The 25,235-nt window shown below is 45.3% G+C and overlaps 1 protein-coding gene across 3 annotated transcripts in view; it reads right to left on the reverse strand.

Moving 5' to 3' along the window:
* fgd (faciogenital dysplasia) overlaps positions 1 to 25,235 on the reverse strand; it is a 38,458-nt gene that overhangs the window by 5,710 nt on the left and 7,513 nt on the right. The window contains exons 1-9 of one of the 3 annotated variants that reach the window (XM_027015020.2): positions 25,003 to 25,123; positions 11,180 to 11,335; positions 9,336 to 9,489; positions 8,051 to 8,675; positions 5,313 to 5,408; positions 3,555 to 3,691; positions 3,149 to 3,305; positions 1,423 to 1,561; positions 304 to 362 (exon numbers count right to left, since the gene is read on the reverse strand). In XM_027015020.2, coding sequence (XP_026870821.2) covers positions 304 to 362; positions 1,423 to 1,561; positions 3,149 to 3,305; positions 3,555 to 3,691; positions 5,313 to 5,408; positions 8,051 to 8,675; positions 9,336 to 9,489; positions 11,180 to 11,335; positions 25,003 to 25,102 — 1,623 coding nt within the window. In that variant the 5' untranslated portion in view covers positions 25,103 to 25,123. Of the gene's footprint in view, positions 1 to 303; positions 363 to 1,422; positions 1,562 to 3,148; positions 3,306 to 3,554; positions 3,692 to 5,312; positions 5,409 to 8,050; positions 8,676 to 8,817; positions 9,007 to 9,335; positions 9,490 to 11,179; positions 11,336 to 25,002; positions 25,124 to 25,235 lie in introns of those variants that run through there. The other 2 variants (XM_027015021.2, XM_027015022.2) reach the window with 2 other exon arrangements.

Raw genomic sequence — 25,235 nt, forward strand, 5'->3', positions numbered from 1 at the left:
CTGATTGTGTACACCTTATACATACATACATACATACATACATTTCTCTGAAAACCTTGTGTACTCTAAAATCTTATAGATATGAAACTGTAAAAAAAAAAAACAAAAACAAACAAAAACCATAGAAGAAAAATAATTCTAAGCAAAAGGAGAAAACAACGTGAAAGAAGGAGAAGAAGTAAAAAAGTGACAGAGGCATTTACACAAGAGAATATCTGTCAACACAGACAGGAAGTGGAAGCAATACATCCTGTCTGTCAGTCGTAGACAAGGCTTTTGTAGACTAGAAGCTGCTACACTTACCATCTTTCTGATGGCGGCATTAGAATGGTTAGCTGCTGTGGAGATCAAATCCAGAGCCTCTGAGGGAGATGCAGAGAAAAAGGTCACGTGCACAGACACACACATATATACACACACACACACACACACACACACACACACACACACACACACACACATACATATATATATACATACACACACACACACACACACACACACACACACACAGATAGATAGAGAGATAGATAGAGAGGAGAGAGAGAGTGTGAGTACACACACACACACACAGATAGATAGAGAGATAGATAGAGAGGAGAGAGAGAGTGTGAGTACACACACACACACACAGATAGATAGAGAGATAGATAGAGAGGAGAGAGAGAGTGTGAGTACACACACACACACACACACACACACACACACACACACACACACACACACACACAGATAGAGAGATAGATAGAGAGGAGAGAGAGAGTGTGAGTACACACACACACACACACACACACACACACACACACACACACACACACTATACTTAAGGCAGAAACACCACAGTGTTTCTGCACACATACACCCAGCCAACACACACACCCTGCATGGGGGGGGGGGGTGAGGTTAAAAAAAATGGATGCAGAGAGAGTTTTTACACCACCTGGAAGACTTGACAGTAGACACAGACATAAACACTGTGAAAAATGCTCTGAATGGAATCACCTTTTATGGCTATAAGATCATTCTAGCAAACATTTAACCCTCACTGGGTCGGTCATTTGACCTTCAGCATATTTTGGCAGCAAACTACAAATGGTAAAGCTGGGGTGTCAAACACCCTGTACATAGACTTAATGGCAAATTTACCAGTGTGCCCTTTAAAGTAAGGATACACTTTTATAGCAAAGAAGTTAAGCCAGTGTGACAAGATAAAGGTACACTTTATTATCCTTAAATGGGCAAATTTATTCCCAAAAGAGGATGGTGTAGGGGGGTTTTACGGGTTGAAATTGGGGTTATACAAGCATGCACACACCCCCACACACACACACCCACGAACACACATGACAAAAAGAGCGCTGGACGTAATGTACTTGCTAGCCAGTGACAAAAAGAAAGGGTGCATATGATTGGCTAACTTACTCTCTGTGTCCTTCCTGTCTAGTGCGTCATTGGGAAGCTTCTTCAGGTAGTCTTTGAGGAGGAGCTCATAGCGAGGGATGCGCTGCACTGGCTCGAGCATGTGATGCTGCAGTGTCAAGTTACCGCACACATCCTGCTTCTGCAGGCCGACACACACACGCACAAACACATGCATGCACACACATGAGTCTTCTCCTGCCAAAGCAGCAAAACTGAGCAAACGTGTCAATGACCTGATGGGTCCAACAGTAGTAGTGTGAATGCATATTTTAGCAGATAGCAAGCGCAGTACCAGCACTCCTCAGCCTTGATGCATTAGACAGGAGCTAAACACTGTCCCTTTAAAGTGCACGAAACACCTACAGGATGATAGGCCACTGATTTCTTGAAGTTATTTTTGCACTAGTCTAGCAGAGCCAGATGTGATCTTGTAATGGGGAGCCCATGCACAAGAGTCACTGTTGAACACAAAATCGTCTGCCCAGCAAGGCCAACGGCAGGGACTTCCCCTCTACGCCGGCTCCCTGCCATCACCCAGCCTCCGCACCTTTAACTGGAGAACGCTCCATAGCACTGGGAGAACCAGAACTAGGTTTGCTCCAACTATCAATAATGTTCAAGCTTCTGAACAGATGTTTAAGGAAATACCGTTTCATTCCTTTTGATCGATTCAAGATGTTATCAAAGCACAAAGGCCACTGGAAACACTTCACATTAGCGATGGGTCAATAACCCTTTTTCTTTTCCGGTACCTTTACCAAAAGCTTGAGAACCAGATGATAGAAATACCAGTTCAATATTTCTCTAGAAAAAGAATGATGCTTGAAAAAAATTATTTAAAAAAAAGTCATTTTGAACTGAAGCACTTCCTTTAAAACGAAGTCCTCGAAGTGCTCAGACTTCCCTGACTAATGCTACAAGAACAAATGCACAGTCAACAGTATGCCATGACTTCTCCTTTAGTGAGAACTGTTTCCACACAGCTGATACCACAGCTACACGCGTTTTGCTGGACACCCAGCTACTTGTATTATGTTATTATTATCCTTCAGGTGGCTATTGTTAAATCATATGGCCCACGTTCCATCTTTTTGCATTATATTGCCCAAAAAACCAGCTTGTTACAGAAGCGGCTCAGATGCCTTTTCTTCTCATGTCTAACCTAGCATTTTGTACTGAATGGGCATCAACAGGTACTGGTCCTCGATAACACACCTGGTGCTCACTGCTCTGGCTCGGAGCTCCGCCTTCCCAAAGCACTGGATTGGTTTAGGAACTTCAAACTTGATCCATTCCCACTGTAATAGGTCATTCCCTCACACATGTAAGCCACTGTCCCCAAAAATACAACCTCCTTAATCCTTGGCAAATGAGGATTTAAACTAGCTACCTTCTGAGGCCTCAAAAACATACAAAACAGCAGGTCCTACTGGGTGGAGCTGGTCAGTGTGTCCCGAACCCCTTGATTTATGTTGATTTATATCACATTTGCACATCTGTTTACTTGCATAGGATTCAGAAGCAAATTGAATATATGAACAATGTTTACAACTTTATATAATAATAGAAAACTGCTAAAGGAGGATATTATTTTCAGAATTAACTTGCTGGATAAGAAACCTTATTTATTCTTTAAATACAAACATGTTTTTGTTTCCATAGCCCCATCCATTCTCTCTTTCTAGCTCATGAATGGGCTTGTTGTCATGCATACATAAACTCCAACCTGGATATTCTGCACCACACTTTTGAACTGGGTCGATCTTTGGGTCCACGTGTTAACCAGGTCCATGGCCCGATCAAAGTTTTTCACATACTCTCCATACATCTTCATAAATGGAGCCAATTTCTGTAAGATGTCCCCTATTCGTGGATTTGTGTTCCTGTAACACACACACACACACTATATAAGTCATACTGTAAATGAGATAGCTATGAAATCCCCTGGTGTGAACTGAGAACATCTGATAATCTTGCCCATCACACACTCACAGACATGTACACTCACAGCAATTACAAAAAAAGAGGTAACCACAAAAATGAATTTCACAAACAAAGCATTCATGGTAATGCCTACCCTTCACAAATCTATATATTTATGTGCTTTTCACAAAGAGAGAGAGAACTCTCACCACTCTTGTGTTATACGCATCTGTAGTTCTGGCAGCAGGAACTGGTGATGGAAGCAGTAGATTGAGGAGATGTTTGAGAAAATACCTGTGATCACTTCTTGATTAATACCTGCCTCTGTCAGCTTTGTACAGAACACCTACAGAAAGAAAGAAGAATGAGAGATGAAACACACCTGTCCTAATGTGTTCACAAGTTGTAATCAGACAAGTGACATGAACAGTAGAACATGCATACCTTTATACACAAACCCAGAACTCGTGTGCCAACAAATTAAGAACAAATCTAAACTCACTATATGTTTGCAGCTATAATCGGTGCGGTGAAAGCTAATAATGGTCCTAAAACACCCTACACTTCTTCCCAGCACAGCGGTGAGCCACCCACTCCTCATCCACAGATCCACATTGTTACTACCGATGACCAGCTTGTGGTTTTCTGGTTTGAATTGTGAATCCTTGCATTGACCATTTTTTAAAACAAACCACAGAGAAACGGTAGCCGACGAGATTTAGGTAATAAATGAGATAGCTGCCAGTTAGTCTGAAGCTAATGTCTTTTTAAAAGCCGCGGTCCAGCCAAGCAAGTGTGCTTCTAAGGCTTATCCAGGATTGCCCAACGGAGGAGGGCTTTCCTTCGGAGTTCGGTCCCCCCCACTGCAAAGCTTCTTGGGGATAAAGTGTATTGTAAAAAGTTCTATATAACTCAAATGGAACTGATTGAAACAAGATGAGCATGACCTTAAGGTGCTTACACATTTCTCATCAAACAGGTGTTTTAGAAACTGAACATCCTTTGTTCCCTTTCCGCATTCCTCCGTTAGAGAAGTGTCCAGTGCGAAGAGCGCTATTATTTACAATTACCGCATTCAGCTGACGCGTTTATCCAAAGTGACTTAAAATTCTAACGGAATACAACTTGAGCAATTGAGGGTTAAGGGTCTTGCTCAGGGGCACAACAGTGACAACTTGGCAGTGGTGGGACTTGAACCAGCAACCTTCTGATTACTAGTCAAGTACCTTAACCCGTGAACTACCACTGTGCAGTGTGTGAGATTCCTTTTCAGCATGACTGAGGACGTGAAGGGTTTATTCAGTCCTCCACGTTGAAGACCTACAATTTCTTCAATCGCTCATGACACTGCAGCATGCGGGTTTGAATAATATTTACATCCAGGTCTTATTCCAAAGGCCCAGAAGTAAAGCTGAGCTTGGGAAAGGCTCCTTCACCTTGGTCAATCTTATAGAAAACCTTGTAACTGATATGGGAATGTAAGCCCAACATTTGTGTAGGTAGTGACTGATAACACTGATAACACCACTGATAACATTTGTATATTTCTTTTGGATCCATTCATTTCTATAATGGAAATGTTAATTTCACTTGTCGTGTCTGAAGAATGAATATGTAATATGTTACAGATGGAGACCAATTTGAGCAGAAGTACAAAGTGAAAAAAGGAAGTTGTGTGTGTAAGAAATAGACACAGCTACAATTATTACGCTGGCTGTATGTTTATATATTGGTATATGTGCAGGATCTATTCGATCTTAGTCGATCCTGGTCCCCACCTTGCTGATGGTGAAGAGCACTCAAATTACCTGCTTATTTTTGTCAGACAAAAATCAATTACATAGTGTGTGTGTGTGTGTGTGTGTGTGTGTGTGTGTGTGGTGCACAAAAGTGTGTGTGTGTGTGTGTGTGTGTGTGTGTGTGTGTGTGTGTGTGTGTGTGTGTGTGTGTGTGTGTGTGTCTGATACCTGGTCCAAGAGGTTGAGTCTTTTAACATATGCTTCCTCTGTGTGGAGAAGTTCTTTAGCAATGTTAAAGAGCTTCTGAGACTCAGACTGCAGGCCCTGAGACAGACAGAGATCTTCATGTTGTTTTTTTGAGTAAAGAAAACATGTGTTAGCATTTGCATGTTAAGAACTGCTGCCATGCCTTTAACCAAGACCAAGTGAGAATTGTATGCATTTATTATAAGGTAAAGTTGTTCCCTTACATTACATGTCCTCTCTCGGGCTGTCGACTAAAATGAATCTCTGCACTACGGATTCTAAATAAACCGTTCACTTATTAAATGGAGGGCACAGATTGGTGCATAGCATGGTCATCTCTGCAAGAAGAAACGTGTCAGGGACTTTAAAGCCGTGATGCTGGTGCACACACACTCGTACGTGCACACGAGGCAGGGGGCGCGTCAGGAAACAGCAAGAGGCATGGAAGCGACTGCATGGGCAGACACATCCAACAACGCGACGACGACGCATCAAGCTGCGAGGCTCTCTCGGAAGCATGGGTCAGATTGCAATGGGGTTCATGTTCCGTCTCGCTATCTCTTCCCGCTCTGTCCTCATTGCTATCTTCAGCCTCTTTCCCTCTCTCTCTGGTCCTTGTGTAACGCGCAAAGCTCTTGCCCACATCCTGTTTGACAGTAGAGTCATTAAAAAAAAACCCATCAACATGTCAGCTGTCTCTTTCTCCCTTTCGCTCACACACAAACACAGAGACGCGTGCGTGCACACGGACGGACACGCACTCAGTTCCTCTGAGAAACCGTAGTCAGTCACAGTCATAGGTAGTCACGGCCCAGGCCATCAGGAAACAGGAGAGGCGTTGCTAGCATTTGCAAATGGGTGTTCTCTGGCAATTAACTGGAAAAAAAACAACTAAGGAAAAGGTGTGTGCATGTGTGTGTGAAGAGGGGAGGTACAGACAGACACACGCCAGCATACTGCTATTAGTTCGTGTGTATCCAGTCATTAGGGTGTGTTTCATGTGTATGTATGTGTCTATGTGTCGGTGTTTATGCTTGGGGTGTTTTCTTCAGACAGGATAGGAAACAGAGTAGTTAAGCTCCCCGACACACCTGGGCTTAGTAAAACCATTAACACACCCACAGTCTTTGTGTGTGTGTGTGTGTGTGTGTGTGTGTGTGTGTGTGTGTGTGTGTGTGTGTGTGTGTGTGTGTGTGTGTGTCGGGCGGTCTGTCTGTGTGTGTCTGTCTGTGTCTGTCTGTCTGTCTCTCACTCACTTCCTCGCTCTAACTCATCTTTCTGAGTGAGCCTCTCTCTGTTTAATACAATATTTAGCAGGTCTTTTTACAGGAAGATCTTATGTGCTTAGACTTGGAATAGCAACCAATATCACCACTGTGTGCGCACGCAGGTCGTGTGCGGATCAGATTCCTTAAGTCGATCCCTCAACCCTGTAACAGGACAGCGGTGTCCCTGGCAGTCTAAAAGACCTCCATCAATCGAATTCATCTCAAGTGCAACTCGCATACTGCCTTCGTGTCCTGTAGCCTCAGGGGAAACGGACCCAGGACCAGCGCGCCGCTAGGGCTTGCTCTGAAAACGGCTTCTGTGTTTTGAATGTCAGCCGAGGACGTTCGTTCCGGTACCTGTAAAAGTGTCCCTGCGCAGACTCTTCCTATGGCGGCTTAGAGTTCATTGTTCTGTATTTTCATAATGCTTCAGGCAATGCTTAAATGTACTTGTAGGCAGACAGATGGGCATAGAGACAGCTAACTAGGCACCTACATGTAGATAAATTGATAGATAGAGACAGATGGAACGAGAGTTAAAGAGAGAGCGTGTGAGAAAGGCACACGAGCTGATACTGATTTGTCAGCTTGTCACTTCTTAACTCAAAATGGGAAGAGACCAGCATCTAAGCATGAGATGACATGAAGCAAATGGCACGTTACCAACCAACCAGCACACTGGTGACGACCAAGACGACCTGTTCGAGGCCAAAACCAGTAATGCTAAGGCTGCAGCGAGGACCTAAAGACAGCCAAACCAGCATCTCAACGCAGAAGCAGAGAAGCTTGGTCTGTCAGTCATCTGCTTTCATAACTTGTTCTCTTATACACTCTCTTCTTCCAGTACTAACAAAAAAAAAAGTCCCATGCTACGTGCTATTATTTAAAGTAGCCAGGTAAGAAAGTCAGGCTTCATCTGTCCAGAAACATAAATGTCTATTATTGCTGAAATTGTTTAGAATGAGATGGTGTTAGTTCTACCTTTTGCAGTGTCATGGAATATGCAGTGCCAAACATTTATCCATAAGGAATTTCTTTCAGTGACAGCCTTTTGCCAGACAAAAACCCACATGCATACACGTACACACCCCAGCAGGTGACACGTAACTGTAGTGTCCACTGATACCGAGGTGAGGTATAGCACAGCTTCATGAGGAAGCTGGATGGGATAAACAGGAAGTTGTCATGAGCTGCAGCTGTTACTCACAGGACACTATTCCTCATGACGCACCCTGAGCTGCGCTACTGTAAATAGAACCTGATTCAAATCTACTCATGCTTTACTGTAACTGTAATTCCAACCATTCACCCTGAGCAAGCCTGGATCATCTATTCTTATTACAGAAACCTGAAGCAAACATGAACTATTCCATACAACAGTCAATTAGAGAACAGTGGAAGGGCACCTAGAAGACACCAGATAAAGGTGTTTTAAAAGGTGTTTATTCTTACCTTGCTTTCCAGGCACTCTGGTTCCTCACTGCTCCCTTCATCCAGGTCACTGTCCTCATCCTGCGTCGAGTCCCGCTTATTGCCCGAGCCCACGCAGGACACGCTCTCCGTCTCTGTGGCGATGCTGTCGTTCTTCTCCTCTTCCTCGATGGGGTCCTCGTTGGGGAAGGCCTCCACGTCACCGCCGCAGGAGGGGCTGTCGATCCCGCTGTCACGGTTGGGCGCCTTTCCGCCGGCTTCCGCTGCTCCGCTGTCACGCTCCACGCAGGCTCCGCCTGCCGGGCCGCCGGGCTCCGCGCTGCTGGGGTTGCAGTCCGGGTCGCTCTGGTCGCCGTGCGTGTCACCAAAATTGGTGGCCGAGTCCCTGCTGCGGCAATGTATGTCCAGGTTTTCCTGGCTGGCCCTGTCCTTCGTACAGTTTATTCTCAAGCGGTCCAACGCAGGTAACTCTGTAATCCCAGACCCGTCACAGGGACGGAGCACCAGTTCATCCGTGGAGCAGGACCTCCCAGGATCGCTCGCCCCTGGCTCGCCGAGCCCAGCGGTTTCTGGTTCTTGGGGACGAGCCTCCATGCTCCGATTTGGCCGGAGGGGATTCCTAGGGTGGACTCCCAGAATCGGGACCCTGAGAAGCAACCAACACACACAGACAAACAAACAAGTCAACAAACATTCACATGATAAAAACTGCAGGATTCTGGAAGTACACTAGATTTTTCTTTGTGATGAGTGATCCTTACAACAACATATGTAAACTAAATAGCCACCTTCAGCTTCTACATTTTCCCTTTGGCACATCTTGTGAACACTCTTCCAAGCATAATCCTGAGACAGTGTCTTTGAAAACGACTTTAATATCTTATGGTTTAGCTCTGAAGTGTGGTACTGAACCCATGTTAGGGACTGAATGACTAATTAAGAGCATTGTGTTGGCCAGAGAGAGAGAGAGAGAGAGAGAGAGAGAGAGAGAGAGATAGAGAGAAAGAGAGAGAGAGAGAGAGAGAGGAGCATAAAAAGCAGGAACAAGCAGAAAAGACAGCAGTGCCAGTGCATGGAGTTGGCCTGTACATCATAAAACCATCATCTGCAACACAAGCAACATCTGCACACAAAGCAATATCATCCACAATGAGAACACACACACACGCACACACACACGCACACACACGTCAAGTCATTAAATTGTATATATTTTTAGAACACGTCACAAAGCAGCTTTATGTTTGGATTCAGATCTCTAATGAGCAAAGAAACACACTCTCTCTCTCACACACTCTGCTCTTACCTGGCGTTCTCAAACTTCTCGATGAGGATGCCCACGCTCTGCGCAGCGAGCGCTTGGGGCTTGGGCGGTGGGATCGGGAGTGGGCGGCGGGGCACAGGAGGGACTGACCGCTGGTCCTGCCCCACAGCCTGCAGGTACGCGGGCTTAGGGGGCACTGGGTGTAACCCCCAGCCACGAGAGAGAGGAGACACACAGGGAAAGCGTCAGAGCAGTCCTGGGACCACGCAGGCAGTGACTGCACACCTCGCACTCCTTCGCACGCACTCAAGGGACGTGGTCCCCATGCCGCCACAGTCAAATCCACGTGCACACGACCGAAAACGTGCGGAATGAGGCGGAAATAAGAGCCCTGAAGAGAGGACCGAATGGTGAACACTTGGCCCAGCGACTGACTGATTTCCTGCTTTGTGATCAGGAAGTAGAAATTATTCAGCTGCAGTTGCACAACTGTAAAGTCTCACACTCACACATACGCGCGCACATACGCGCACGCATGCACGTCCGCAGAAGGGAGCAGGGACACTTCACCTACAATGCAAAAGTCTCTGCACGAAGCCCAAGCATGCAAAGCTTATAAAAATGAGTGTACGTTTGATATTTTTCGCCAGCCGCTCTCGGTGCACACGTGGGCTGTAGTCTGGGGATACAGTGACATCCATGCAGGCTACAAACACGATGGACGTGTGTGTGTGTGTGTGTGCGGACCATGTTGCTGAGCTAAATACTGCCGCTTCCTTCCTCTTGCTCCAGTCTTCTCTTGCTCTGAAAGACTGACACCGTGATGGCAGGGCCATCGAGCTAACTTTAGGTTGGCCTTTACTTCAAAATGCTGCATAGGAAGAGCAAATATAACCTATCAGAAATGTGCTTCCTACAGCATAATGCAGACACCGGAAAGCTTTTTTTTTTAATTGAAATGTAATCTGTCTGCACATCTTTTCCCTTTTTAAATCTCCTCCCATAGTCAGAACAAAAGTATAAAAACATTCTTCAAAAGTGTACGAGCACACTGTGCACAAAGCCTGAAGAACATAAAAAATGTCTCCTTTTTATATGCAACAGAAACATGAAGTAGAAACGTTTGGTTTAGCGAATCCGGCTCTCTTCCAGAATGCCGGGCTATGCCGAGCATACCTGAGTTACCCGAGCTGAGGAAAACTATCGGTGCATTAGATAAACTTCAATCAGCACTTAACACTGAACTCGTAACGTAAAATGGCTTAAAGTTAAGCACCATACACTGGAAAGGAAACGGAAAAAGAAAAAAGGTGCAATAAAGCCGTCGCAATCTTTGGCAGCGTCGGCTGATGCCACTTTGCGGAGGCTGCAACCCAACGCTTCCTGATCGGTGTCTCCTTTGCTCCAGGTGACGACTTTCCGTTGACTTCAGGCGGTTCTTTAATTGTGCTGTGCTTTTTGGATTTTCAGGTATTAACCTCTGAACACCCTGACAGTGTTCAACTCATGCTTATCTACGGTTGTTTGAATCTAAGGCATGCTGTTTCTGTCAGGTCAAAACAAATCATGTGCAGCCTTAGGCAGACAACGCTTTTCCGCAATTCTGGCAAACTTTTACACCTTTTTAGAGGCTTTTACACCTTGCTGCTGAAGAGAACTTGACAGGACGATAGATGTGATTGTGAAAATACTCTAAATGAGTGATATAAATATCCCAGTGAACATTCTGACTTCAACGGTGACCTCATAGACCAAAAAAAAGACAAACATCTTAAGTTTCTCTTGGACTGCAGACAAATGAAGGTGCACATCTTTTTTTTATGGCCCTGTATGAATAACGAATAACGTATGGGGTGATCCAGATGACTGAGGGCTGGGTTCACTACCTTGAGGTTTCTGTGAGGCCGGCTTCCTGGTTGCGGGCTGGGGGTGGAGCTTCCCGACAGTGTGGGTGTGGCATGGTCTGGGAGGAGGCAGGGTTTTCCTTTTCAGCACCAAGTCCACTGATCCATATGAATACTGTAGGACCGAGGGGGAGAGGTCTAGAGATGCACAATAAAAAAATTTTTTTAAAAAAGAGGGAGAGAGAAAGAGAATTAAATCCCAGCACACACACACACACACACACACACACAGTTGCTCCCACTCCTGTTCAAATATTTGAAACTTGAGGAGAGGCTCGACCTTCAGCAGGACACCTATTCACCAGAAATACCTCTCTGGCAGCGCGGGAGACGGCACCTATCGATCGGCCAATCAATAGCGGCCTCCCAGAGGTCCCGAAACAAGGACGCTTACAACGAACCGCATCCTGAATGTGGTGGTGGCGAATCCTCTCAAACTCCTCCTTTCAAACCCCCCCACACCCACTCCTCACTCCATCAGAAAGGACTCGCAGGTGGATGGTTGGAGGCTACGGTGCATACTCCTGCCAGGCACGGCGGGTTTTCTGCAGAACTCCGACTCTTGGCCAGCGGCCCATGCTGCGAATGCTCCGCCGCTCTAATCACACAGCCAGTCGGCAGCGGTGCCACAGTCAGAAACTGACGAACGGTTTACGGGTAGGACAAATGTCTGAGAAAGTGCGCATGGCACCAGATAAAATGCACTCACCTGGGGCAGGTGTACCTGACTGCCCAGTGGCTGTACATGCCTTTCTTAAAAAAAAAATAAAGTAAGTAGTGAATGTTTGTTATCACTCTTTGCTGATGGTATGCGTGTGTACTGTTAAATGTCTTCATTTAGTGCGACAACAATGCCATTTCAGAATATGGAGCCACGAACATCCACACTTTCTATAGCATAATCAAATGGAAATTGTGTGTTGCTTGTTCCTGATGGCCAGTAACAGTCAGTTTGTGTGTGTTTGTGTGTGTCTAAGAGTGGATGAGTAAGAGTGTTCTGTCAGTTCTGTCAGGCTTACAACCTACAGTGTATATCTTTGCAATATTAAAATGTGTAGCAAGAAGAAAGTGTTCTGTTGAGACACACCCACACCCACAGTCAGTTTTAAGCCTTCAGGAACCAGACAGTACACACCCACACCTTGAAGGTCCAGGCATCCTGGAATGGCACAGTGCTTTAGGCCAGCGTTCAATCAGCCTTCCTCTTTCCCCCTTAATGAATCCCGTTTCGCTTCCCGCCCCGCTGACATTCTGAATTGCCCCAGAATTCCCACCAGCCCTTCCACGGTGCCAGCACTGGAAAATTCTCCAATTTTCTAGAGTCTCATTCCGAAAGCAAGTACAAATCCCTCAGGAAAAGGTGAAGCATCCTAGATCGGCTCTGCCACAGGGCAAATTCATGGTAATTTAAATGAGAAAGACCTTAAAAATAAAACCAATTTCATGTAAAAATCTTTGGGCTTTATCTAGGACAAAACCTATTCTGCAGTGCTTTTATAGTGTTGTATTTTTACAGGTTATAAAACAGAGCTTACCCTATGCAACAAAAGCAGGCATTCCTTGGGTAATAATCTCTTCTACTGACATTGTAATCATAGCTTCTATCACTACCCTATACTGTTACCATAGAATCCATTAATAATACTCCTATTCACAGACTGTGATTTACAATGTTTTAGCTAGTTTTCCTATTACTCGTTATTATATATGTTAATGTTGTTGGAAAATCAGACCTTCTGAGCCTATGAAATATGCTAAACTAAGCTTCTTTCCTTACAAAACTGAGACTTCAAGATTACTGTTTAAATTAGTGTTATTTGTGTTAAATTCACTGGACTGGGCTATACAATATAATCCTTTTCACAATATTAAATTCAAAGCTAACAATCAAAATCTCAAGAAAATGAGTTCTTGGCAAGACATTGTTTCATATACAATAGTATAGTCTTTTAAGTATGAGCAAGTAACATTACATTTGACGTTACATTTAACATTACACTCATTGTTTCCCCCCAAACAGTAAAACCGTAAGTAAAACATTAGTAAGAGTCCAGTTGTTAAACCAAAACTAAGCCAAATCAGCGTTTACCCTGAACGACAGTCCAAACCGTGAAAGAGCCGTATTTCTCACCATGGAGGGGTGCATATATTTTACTTGTTTCCTTCTCCGCGTTATCCTGTCTACTCCCAGACCAGTTCAGTCAATTTCACCCTGCTAAACACTCCCTCCAAACCCAGTCCGTGTTCACTTGTGTGTGAGCAAAAGCAAGCACCTGAACTTAGTTCCCTCCCACTTCAACCTGCCGTTTCATGCACACACATGCGCACACATACAGATTTTAAAAATAAATAAATAAAAGACCGGTTGCCAGGTAAGCGTAAAAACACCTGTGTTGTGGGAATGCACCTGCTGTCTAAGCAGTCAGGAAAAGCACCTGCCAAACCTGCTCTACACACAGATGTGAGCTTGTGTCTAAGCAAAGCACAAAGGAGCAGAAAAACCAGTATGGGAGTCAGGAAATCAGTGAGAACCCCTTTTAAGATTGCTAAATCTACTTTAATTTAACAATGTATAAACACTGACCTTTCTATAAGAGGCAAACTGATTATTACTATAATACATGCAATGCTACGCTCAAATTTACCTGTATTGAAGTGGCAGGTGAGCCAAACATGGTCAGGGGCTACACATAAAGGGAACCAGATCCAAAGGCCCTCTCCTGACCTACTGGTGGCTCAGTAATGTCTCATCTGTGCTGAGATCAGCGATAGAGCCTGGACTTGGTTCGGTTGTTTTTTTTGTTGTTGTTGTTTTGTTGTTGTTGTTTTTTTAGAAACAACCCCGTCTTCTAAAACATTCCCGCCTCACAGGGGAAACATTTTGTGCTTCAATGAAGAAACTACTATTAAGTAAACAAAAGGGCTCCTGAATATTGTACACTATATCTAGCTAACTGATTAACAATACCCAACAGCATAAAAATGGCTACAGTTTGTTTGGCATTCGTCCTGAGAACTTAGCTAGCTGCAGTGAGTAAACAACTGTCCCAGTGGCCCAAAGTCACGAGGACACTTGGTGATCTAAGTGTCATACATTTGGTTAAATTGCTTATTTCGAATATAAGGAACTTCCATGAGAAGATACTGTACTGTAATATAAGAGTATTCAGAGCACATTTCTGGGTCACTAAGTATTAATAGAGCGATATATTTGGTATGAATAGTTTTAACTATGGAGACATGTTTGTAGAGTCAGTGGAACGACCAAAATGTTCAAGATGTCACCAGTGTTAGACCTTTAAACATGAAGAAAAAGCACTTCACTTCACTTGCCCTACGGCACTCCGATGGCATGTCTCAGATGTGAGTATAATGGGACGTGCCTGCAGCTATTTTATTTGTCTCGTCATTCATCCAGTTTATACTGAAACGCAGTCCCAGTAACTACCTCGCTACTGTGAAAATGGTGGTGGTGTTTAGGTGTACGTGTGTGTGTGTGTGTGGTTAGTTTAGGTCCTTCTAGCAGAGACAGTTACATGGTAAAAACACTACTCTGTTGCTCTATTCTTGGATTGGCCTCATTCTGACACCACCCAGCATACAAATCTATGAGAGAGAGAGAGAGAGATAGATGAAGGGAAAGAACTGTTTCTTCGTTCTCCTCCTCTGACACCAAAAAAAAACTTTTCCAAAAACGAGCTTTTTGACCTTGATCTTGTTTTCTGCGTGCATGTGCGCGCGTGCGCAAAAGACGTTGGCCACGTTGACCGTGATCCCAGAAGCATCGGCTCTTTCACGTCTGGTGGGAGAGGAGACCTACAAGTGACTGGTGTTAATTCCATTTTTAAAAATCAGGTCACTTAAAGCTGGAGCGACCGTGGACAGACACTTCGAGGAGAAATTAGAAAGGAGAAAAAGACGACAGCGTGAGAGAAGCAAAAAAAGGGAGACGCTGCTGAAGTTCAGTGCACAGGTGCGTCGTCGTGTTTTTCAAGGAGAAGACTCCCCACACGCATGCAGAGCGTTGCCCAATGTAGGCCAGAGGCACATGGTTCTCTCCTTCCTTCAGAAGGCTATCCATGTCTGTCCCTAACTAACCAGTTTAACGTGTGTGTGTGTGTGTGTGTGTGTGTCAGAGAGAGAAAGAGAAAACAAAACCAAAAAAAGGTACAAACAGGCAAATATCAAGAGTAAATGACATCATCTAAACTGTGTGTATCCACCTTCAGCCAGGAATAAAGGGGTGGACACCATCATTGTGGCAACGTAAACAAACACAGCACTTGGCTTTAAAAATCACGCCCTTCACGTTAACTGCCACAGTCCACAGTATGAGCCCAATGCCACATTTCCTGTGGCGTCAATGGGACACTGCCTTCCGCACAGCAGGAAAAACATGCTTGTAGGGTACGAGTCTCATTGGCCGATCTCAGCGGACCGTAGGCGCGTCTCCAGAGTGCACGTAATTTGAACTCTCGCAAATATGTAGTTGGAGGAACCAGGTAGCAAAAATCACTTCTGCACATGTGTGTGTCTCACATGAAGCTACCGGAAAACCCCAGCAACTTCCATGACTCAGGCTGGCTTTCGCGTACTCCGGCACGCCTGATTGCAAGGACTCAAGGCAAAGGCAGTGCGCAAGGTGATTATTCCCAACTCAGGCACAAAAACGCACGTACAGACCTACTACATTATCCAACTAACCTCAAAATATAGGAAGCGCCGTTAATTATACTTGCAAAGTGGCCTGGACAGATTTTTGTACTGATCTGTACAAAAATGTACATATTTACATTTATGGCATTTAGCTGACAATTATGACTGAGTACACCTTGAGCAACTGAGGGTTAAGGGCCTTGAACTGGCAACCTTCCTATTACAAGTCAAGTACCTTAACCGCTGAGCTACGCCAACGAAACAAAGAAACAGACAAATAACAACAACAACAAAAAAAAGGTTCTGAGGAAGAGGAGCAAAAAAATGAAGAAGGGTAAAGGACGAGCTAACGAGGGGAAGAAGGAGAGACTGCAGACCATCATCTCCGCAGGGAGGAGGGGGGGGGGAGAAGCAGTCTGTGTGATGCACAATATGCCACCCGATAATTACCTTTAGCACAGCTAGCGAGAACCAAATATCTCCAGGCAACAAATACCAACACGTGCACCGCAGTGCGCATGTGCAGCTGGAAAAGGACTTGCAAGCCACCCAGCTCATCCTGCTGGCATCGAAAACATCAGCTGACAGACATAGGGAGATTCAAGCACCGCCACCCACACACAGCCGACCTAAATTCTCTCTGGATGGCTGAAATCGGAAACGGGTCAGCAAAAAGGAGACGAGGGGTGTACCAATGCTTCCTAACGGTCTTGCCCAAAAAAGTGCCCTCTGACCCTTTCTGACGCAGAGTGTGTGTGTGCACGTGTGTGAGAGAGAGAGAGAGAGAGAGATGTCCTGAGGTGTGTCCTGAGTACGCCTCTCTGATGAAAGTCTTACTGGTCTAAAGGGATCCTTACTGAGTGAACACACACACACAGGCCATTGCACTGTGAGCTTGTACATCTTTTCCTTGCCTTAATTGCCATTAAGTATTACATTCAGTTGTAGTAATTAAGATACTAAAAATCAGGACTAAAATACAACATGGCCTCCTTACATCTACCCTGGCTCCACTCTGATCCAAAATGTCTGCCCATGCTACAGTGCTAATATCAGGATGACTCAGAGCAGAAAGGGCAGTTTGATCATGAGCAACTGGAAAAAGCAGTAAGGGCCAGGCAATGAGAAATAATTATGCCAGTATGTATGTAAATACAAAAAGATTATATGGTTCACACACACACACACACACACACACACACACACACACACACACACACTCTTAAAATTCAGCATTTAAAAATAGAAACAAATACAAAATGTTTGAATTGACCTCAGAGTTCATTTTAGGTGGAGCTCATATCAGTGTTTTATGGTTTTTGGATTCTGTATGGATCTTAAATGGCCACTTATCCTTCTTAGTCCACTGGTTAAACAGTCACTGGATGTCATGAGATCATGCTTTATCTACAACTGCCTATAATCTTAGCACATCAGGGTAATGATGTATGAATACACACCATTCCCCCAAAGAAACTTAATAAGGCAAGCACAAAGACACACACACACACACACACACACACACACACACACAGCTGTTTCACTTCAGGGCTTCAGTATGGGTGCGATGGGGATCTGAAACAGCCAATACTGGATTTCAGCATTAGAGACTACTTAAAAGCCCTCCTAAGAGGAAGGTGTCTATGTGGGTGTGAGTGGAACAGACCAAGGGTTTTAAGGGTTTCTTGTCTGTGTGTGTGTGTGTGTGTGTCTGTGTGAAATAACTGCTAAAAAAAAAGCTAAGGGTTCTCTGCAGGAGAGCCAACTACAGTGATGAACATACACACGCACACACACAGTAAGGGGAAGCTGTACTTTGAAGTTCACTTTTATTACAGTACATCATTTTACTACAGGACAGATAATGTAATTCAGCCCGATACCTGTGGGTATGCGGGTGTGTATGTATTTGTGTGTGTGTATGTATTTTTATATATATGTGTGTATATTTAAAAAAAAAAACTAAAAAAAACACACACACACACACACACACACACACACACACACACACACACACACACACACACACGACAGGTCTTGGTATTTGAGAGAAAGTTCAGACCGAGCTAAGATAGGGACCATTGTTACTATGACAACCAACCTCCAGGCAGAGCTTCTCATAGGTTGTGGCTCTGTGGCAACCTTCATTAACAACCTCCCAACCCCACCACACGCATCAAACCCACTCACAGTCCTTCACTGTGTTCATTAATATCCTCCCAACCCCACCACACGCTTCAAACCTACTCACAGTCCTTCACTGTGTTCATTAATATCCTCCCAACCCCACCACACGCATCAAACCTACTCACAGTCCTTCACTGTGTTCATTAATATCCTCCCAACCCCACCACACGCATCAAACCTACTCACAGTCCTTCACTGTGTTCATTAATATCCTCCCAACCCCACCACACGCATCAAACCTACTCACAGTCCTTCACTGTGTTCATTAACAACCTCCCAACCCCACCACACGCATCAAACCTACTCACAGTCCTTCACTGTGTTCATTAACAACCTCCCAACCCCACCACACGCATCAAACCTACTCACAGTCCTTCACTGTGTTCATTAACAACCTCCCAACCCCACCACACGCATCAAACCTACTCACAGTCCTTCACTGTGTTCATTAACAACCTCCCAACCCCACCACACGCATCAAACCTACTCAGTCCTTCACTGTGTTCATTAACATCCTCCCAACCCCACCACACGCATCAAACCTACTCACAGTCCTTCACTGTGTTCATTAACATCCTCCCAACCCCACCACACGCATCAAACCTACTCACAGTCCTTCACTGTGTTCATTAACATCCTCCCAACCCCACCACACGCATCAAACCTACTCACAGTCCTTCACTGTGTTCATTAACATCCTCCCAACCCCACCACACGCATCAAACCTACTCACAGTCCTTCACTGTGTTCATTAACATCCTCCCAACCCCACCACACGCATCAAACCTACTCACAGTCCTTCACTGTGTTCATTAACATCCTCCCAACCCCACCACACGCATCAAACCTACTCACAGTCCTTCACTGTGTTCATTAACATCCTCCCAACCCCACCACACGCATCAAACCTACTCACAGTCCTTCACTGTGTTCATTAATATCCTCCCAACCCCACCACACGCATCAAACCTACTCACAGTCCTTCACTGTGTTCATTAATATCCTCCCAACCCCACCACACGCATCAAACCTACTCACAGTCCTTCACTGTGTTCATTAATATCCTCCCAACCCCACCACACGCATCAAACCTACTCACAGTCCTTCACTGTGTTCATCAATATCCTCCCAACCCCACCACACGCATCAAACCTACTCACAGTCCTTCACTGTGTTCATTAATATCCTCCCAACCCCACCACACGCATCAAACCTACTCACAGTCCTTCACTGTGTTCATTAATATCCTCCCAACCCCACCACACGCATCAAACCTACTCACAGTCCTTCACTGTGTTCATTAATATCCTCCCAACCCCACCACACGCATCAAACCTACTCACAGTCCTTCACTGTGTTCATTAATATCCTCCCAACCCCACCACACGCATCAAACCTACTCAGTCCTTCACTGTGTTCATTAACATCCTCCCAACCCCACCACACGCATCAAACCTACTCACAGTCCTTCACTGTGTTCATTAACATCCTCCCAACCCCACCACACGCATCAAACCTACTCACAGTCCTTCACTGTGTTCATTAACATCCTCCCAACCCCACCACACGCATCAAACCTACTCACAGTCCTTCACTGTGTTCATTAACATCCTCCCAACCCCACCACACGCATCAAACCTACTCACAGTCCTTCACTGTGTTCATTAACATCCTCCCAACCCCACCACACGCATCAAACCTACTCACAGTCCTTCACTGTGTTCATTAACATCCTCCCAACCCCACCACACGCATCAAACCTACTCACAGCCCTTCACCATGTTCATTAACAACCTCTCTACCCAACCCCACCACACGCTTCAAACCTACTCACAGCCCTTCACCATGTTCATTAACAACCTCTCTACCCAACCCCACCACACGCTTCAAACCTACTCACAGTCCTTCACCATGTTCATTAACAACCTCTCTACCCAACCCCACCACACGCATCAAACCTACTCACAGTCCTTCACCATGTTCATTAACAACCTCTCTACCCAACCCCACCACACGCATCAAACCTACTCACAGTCCTTCACCATGTTCATTAACAACCTCTCTACCCAACCCCACCACACGCATCAAACCTACTCACAGTCCTTCACCATGTTCATTAACAACCTCTCTACCCAACCCCACCACACGCATCAAACCTACTCACAGCCCTTCATCGTGTTCATTAACAACCTCTCTACCCAACCCCACCACACGCTTCAAACCTACTCACAGCCCTTCATCGTGTTCATTAACAACCTCTCTACCCAACCCCACCACACGCTTCAAACCTACTCACAGTCCTTCATCGTGTTCATTAACAACCTCTCTACCCAACCCCACCACACGCTTCAAACCTACTCACAGCCCTTCATCGTGTTCATTAACAACCTCTCTACCCAACCCCACCACACGCTTCAAACCTACTTACAGTACTTCACTGTGTTCATTAACAACCCCCCCCAACCCCACCACACGCTTCAAACCTACTCACAGCCCTTCACCATTTTCATTAACAACCTCTCTACCCAACCCCACCACACGCATCAAACCTACTCACAGTCCTTCACTGTGTTCATTAATATCCTCCCAACCCCACCACACGCTTCAAACCTACTTACAGTCCTTCACCGTGTTCATTAACAACCTCTCTACCCAACCCCACCACACGCTTCAAACCTACTTACAGTCCTTCACTGTGTTCATCAACAACCCCCCCCAACCCCACCACACGCTTCAAACCTACTCACAGCCCTTCACCAAAGAATCAAAAATAACAGATCTATTTATTTATTCATTCATTCATTTTCTTGTTTGTTTGCTTATGTCTTAGTTAAACTGCCAAGTAAAGTAGAAGTAAAAGTTTATCTACATGGTTCTGGTTAAAGCAGTCAGCGCATGCAACGGCTTAAGTTTTTAATTGATCCAAGGTCAAAAGGGCACGAGTTAGGATTCAACTGAACATGGACGAGGCAGCTGCTGCCAGCTTCACACAGACACAAGCAGCTGGGTGATGGAGACACACACCCTCAAACCTGTGAAGTCTCACACTTAAACACCTTTTCTCTACAAAATACACCCATTTGATAAGAAAGCACTTCCTGATGAGGAGTTAACCTTTTCCTGTGTCCTGTCAGTTCTCCACACCCAAGCACAGGTGTCCTTTATTCAAATTGTACACAAATTAAAATAGCCTATCAAAGTGTTCTTTCAAAGGAGGAAATCAGCGGTAGAATGTTGCAAGCCAATGTATGACCATGGATCTGATAAAATAAATAATTAATGCAAATTCACCCGGACATCATTACGGAATAAATCAGCTCCTTTCTGGGGGCCAGAGTTCAATAACCTTTATTAACAACCATTACTGCTACTACAACTATAACTACTACTATTACAGACACACACACATACATGCGGACACACATACACCTATCAGCTGAATACAAAGGCAGGGAACATTCGTCAATTTGACCTAAAGACATAAGAGCAAGCCTGTTGCTGCCACACACTCAAGAACACACAGCATTTTACCACACACAGAGCCTACTAATCTACCTCTCTCTCTCTCTCTCACACACACACACACACACACACACCCTCCATGCCAACACTCATCTTCCATAAAAAAAGCGCACATACTCACCGACTAAGCTCACCCTTTCTGACTTCTTGTCTCTGCGCTCACCCTGTAGCAAACCTCCACGTGCTCCTGCTCTCTCTCTATCTCTCTCTCTCACACACACACACACACACACACATGACTGAGTTCACTCCATAAAAAGGATCTGCGAAGTAATGAGCAAAAGCAGGACCAGTCGAGAGGACTGAAGCTCTTTCACACAAACACACTCTCTCTCTGGAACGTGCGCACACACAGACGGCTGCATGGTCTCTCACAACCACTTCTACTTGCTGACACTCTCTCTCTCTCTCTCTCTCTCTCACTCCTCCCCTCTGCCCTCTCCTCCTCCCCCCACCACACAATAATTTGGTCCGACCTCAAAATTTGCCCCCCCACCCCACCCCCAGCCAGGCTTTTCAGGAGCATGTTCCTCCTCCCCACCTCACCCCGCCCCCAACCTACCAAACCTACCCGCAATAATGCCACTGAGCGGTCTCCATAGCAACTAATGACAGTGGGGGAGAGGAGAGTGAGGGGGGGGGGGTGCGCGATGAGCCAGGAGGAAGACGGACAGGGGCAATGAGAGAGAGAGAGAGAAACTGACACTCAGATCGAGGGAAACAGAAGGAATGCATTTTATCAGAGATGACGCTCCTATAATTCCTGCCTTCTTGGAAAAAAGTGGGCATCCACAAATTCCTTTTATCGTGCATCATCACAAGCTCTTACTTTCTCCATTCACTTGTTGGGTGTGTGTGTGTGTGTGTGTGTGTGTGTGTCAGACCGGAAAACCCACAAAAGCTGCCGTGACACTGATGTAAGCTGCTAAGGGCCTCCTTCACCAGCGTATTCAATTGTTCCTGCTTTCTTCTCGTCCTCAGTTTCCCTCTTCATCCCTCCCTCCCACCCTCCAGCCAGACCCAAGAGTGACGGACAGGCAACGGCGACGTCGCCGCTTTCCCACATGCACCGTCACATGGTCACAGCTGAATCGGTTCGATCACCGTGGAAACGCTAGGAGCCAATGAGAACCATGGGCATTTTAAACAGGATTTAGCTACGGAGGAGAGGAGAAAGTGGGAGAAGTTTGTTGGGCACAGCTGCAAAAGTGAAACTGGGAAATGGTGAACAGCATTTCAAAAAGAGAGGAAATGAGATTTGTGAAATAGGATTTGAGCTGATCCCGTGTGTAGATGGTATATGGTGTATGGCTGTGTGTGTGTGTGTGTGAGCAAATGCATGTGGCCATTTGAGAGTGTAACCATGTCCAGACTAAATATTCGGATGTCCCTGCATGCACATGCATTCATGAGTGTGGATGCATACGTGTGCCTAAGAAGGAGTGTATAACTTTTGTTTATTTGTGTACAAATGTTCTAGAATCTTAACTCTGAACTCAAGACAGGTCGCAGCCTTCCAGTAATGCAATATACTTAAGTAGAGGCAAATGGTCAGAACATGAAAAAGGGAACCTTTTACCTGAATTATGGAACTGCTACAGTTCACAAGCTTGTCAGGGTGATCTTTTACCAACTTACAGGAGCTCGACACACACAAATATCCCCACTAAGCAGTATTATGAATCAGTAACAGCTGGTATCCGTAATCAGTAATCATGATGTTCATTTCATGGTGGATGTTTGTAGCTTTATAAATCTTAAATCCCCACACACCGAGGTCACAATGCAATCAGTTGTGTGATTAGATTTTTTCATCGCCCTCCCCCCTTTCTCTGTGTGCATGTTTCTTGAGAAATCATGATTTCTAATACCAACGTCAAACGAATCAACCTGATAAGAGTGACACCACACAAGTAAGTAAGTAAGTGTGTGTGTAGATAGATCTGTTCAGACAGAGGAGGGTTATTGGGCGTCGTAATGTGAGAGGAAGGTTTGCCTGGCTTTGGTACGATTAAGGAGTCTTGGAGTTCGGTCAGCATGCTGTGGAATGTTGGCAGGGTTTCCATGACAACAGCCCAGTGTCCTCCTTCCGGGACCATCCGGCCACTCTGCACTCCAGCCAAGACAAACACACCAGGACACAGTGCCATGACAACACCTCATTTATTCAATGTTTAATTTGGTTTGTTGGACGTTAAGGACCATTTTAGCATTTTATATTTTGGGTGGGGGTATGTGTGGAGGCGTGTGTGTGTGTGTGTGTGTGTGTGTGTGTGTGTGTGTGTGTGTGTGTGTGTGTGTGTGTCTATAGGCTCTACTGCACTCCCTATGGCTGAAGGTCGGTGATATCTCAACCAGACTGTTCCTCTGCACTGACCTCGAGTTTGTCTGTGTCTTGTTGAAACATCTGTGTCAGGACACACACACACACGCACACACACGCGCACACGCACGCGCGCACACACGCACGCACACACGCACGCACACTAGGACCTAACAATCTCAGACCTGCACAAAAGGTCTGATCTTATAACACCTCCTTTCTACCAGCTAACAGGGACTTTCATTTCTGCCCCCACCATCATCATGCTAACCTTTCATCAAGCTTTTAAATTTTATTTTATTTATTTTATTTTTTAAATTTAGCTTTGAATAAATGTAACCAGGTGCTAAACCAGGAACAATGGCATTTTGTTTACAGCAAAGTCACTACAAATCACACACACACACGAACAAGTCAGGTTTAGTTTTCCTATCAAAATGTTTCATTTTCTAATTGTGCTCAAAACTCCTCCAAAAGAATATAGGGATATTATTAAAGCAGACACACTCTCACAAACACACACTCACTCACTCTCTCTCTCTCTCACACACACACAAACGTGTGTGTGTGTGTGTGTGTGTGTGTGTGTGTGTGTGTGTGTATACCTTTAGCAGCAACCTAATTTGCTCTGAATAGCAATGCTCATAGTGCTCTAAATATATGAACACACTTAGCATTAAGGAAATATGAACATTTGATCTACCCCACGTGTACCACAATCATTGAAGAAGAGCTAACCGGTAACACCAGCCCTGAGAAGGCGGGGGAGGGGCGGGTTAAACTTTGAACCAACCACATTTACTCTCATTATAAGACAACAACAATAAAACCACACACACACACACACACACACACACACACACACACACACACACACACGAGCCATAGGAACATCAAACACTCCGGATTAAATGCCGTTTGTCCACCCTTTAACGTAATAAAGTCAGCGAGGATCAACATCTTTGGGCCATTACAGTTGCATGACCACCACAGGCCAGTGAGCCCTGGCAGATTCAGTTATGGCCCCGCTGTTTCCATTATGCAGTTTAACCAAGAGAAGAGACACGTTCTGTTGCGGCATTATGCTGAACCTGAGCCCGTGCGTTTGCGAATTTACCGGTGTGGCTGACGGACGACGTGGTCTCTGCGGGACTGTTTCGGATCGGTATGGACATGATGAGGCACGCGAACAGATGAGTGACAGGCAAGCTGTCCATCTGCGGAAGGCGCTGGCAAACGGGCAGAGCCGGCAAGATTGTGCCATCTCGGAGCTGGTCGTCGGGGCGAGGGGACGGCTGCGGGAACCTCACCGCGGTACCGCCGAGGCCCAGATGGCCGGCTGTCCCACAC

Source organism: Electrophorus electricus, chromosome 18, assembly GCF_013358815.1.
Source record: "Electrophorus electricus isolate fEleEle1 chromosome 18, fEleEle1.pri, whole genome shotgun sequence".
Lineage (NCBI taxonomy): Eukaryota > Metazoa > Chordata > Actinopteri > Gymnotiformes > Gymnotidae > Electrophorus > Electrophorus electricus.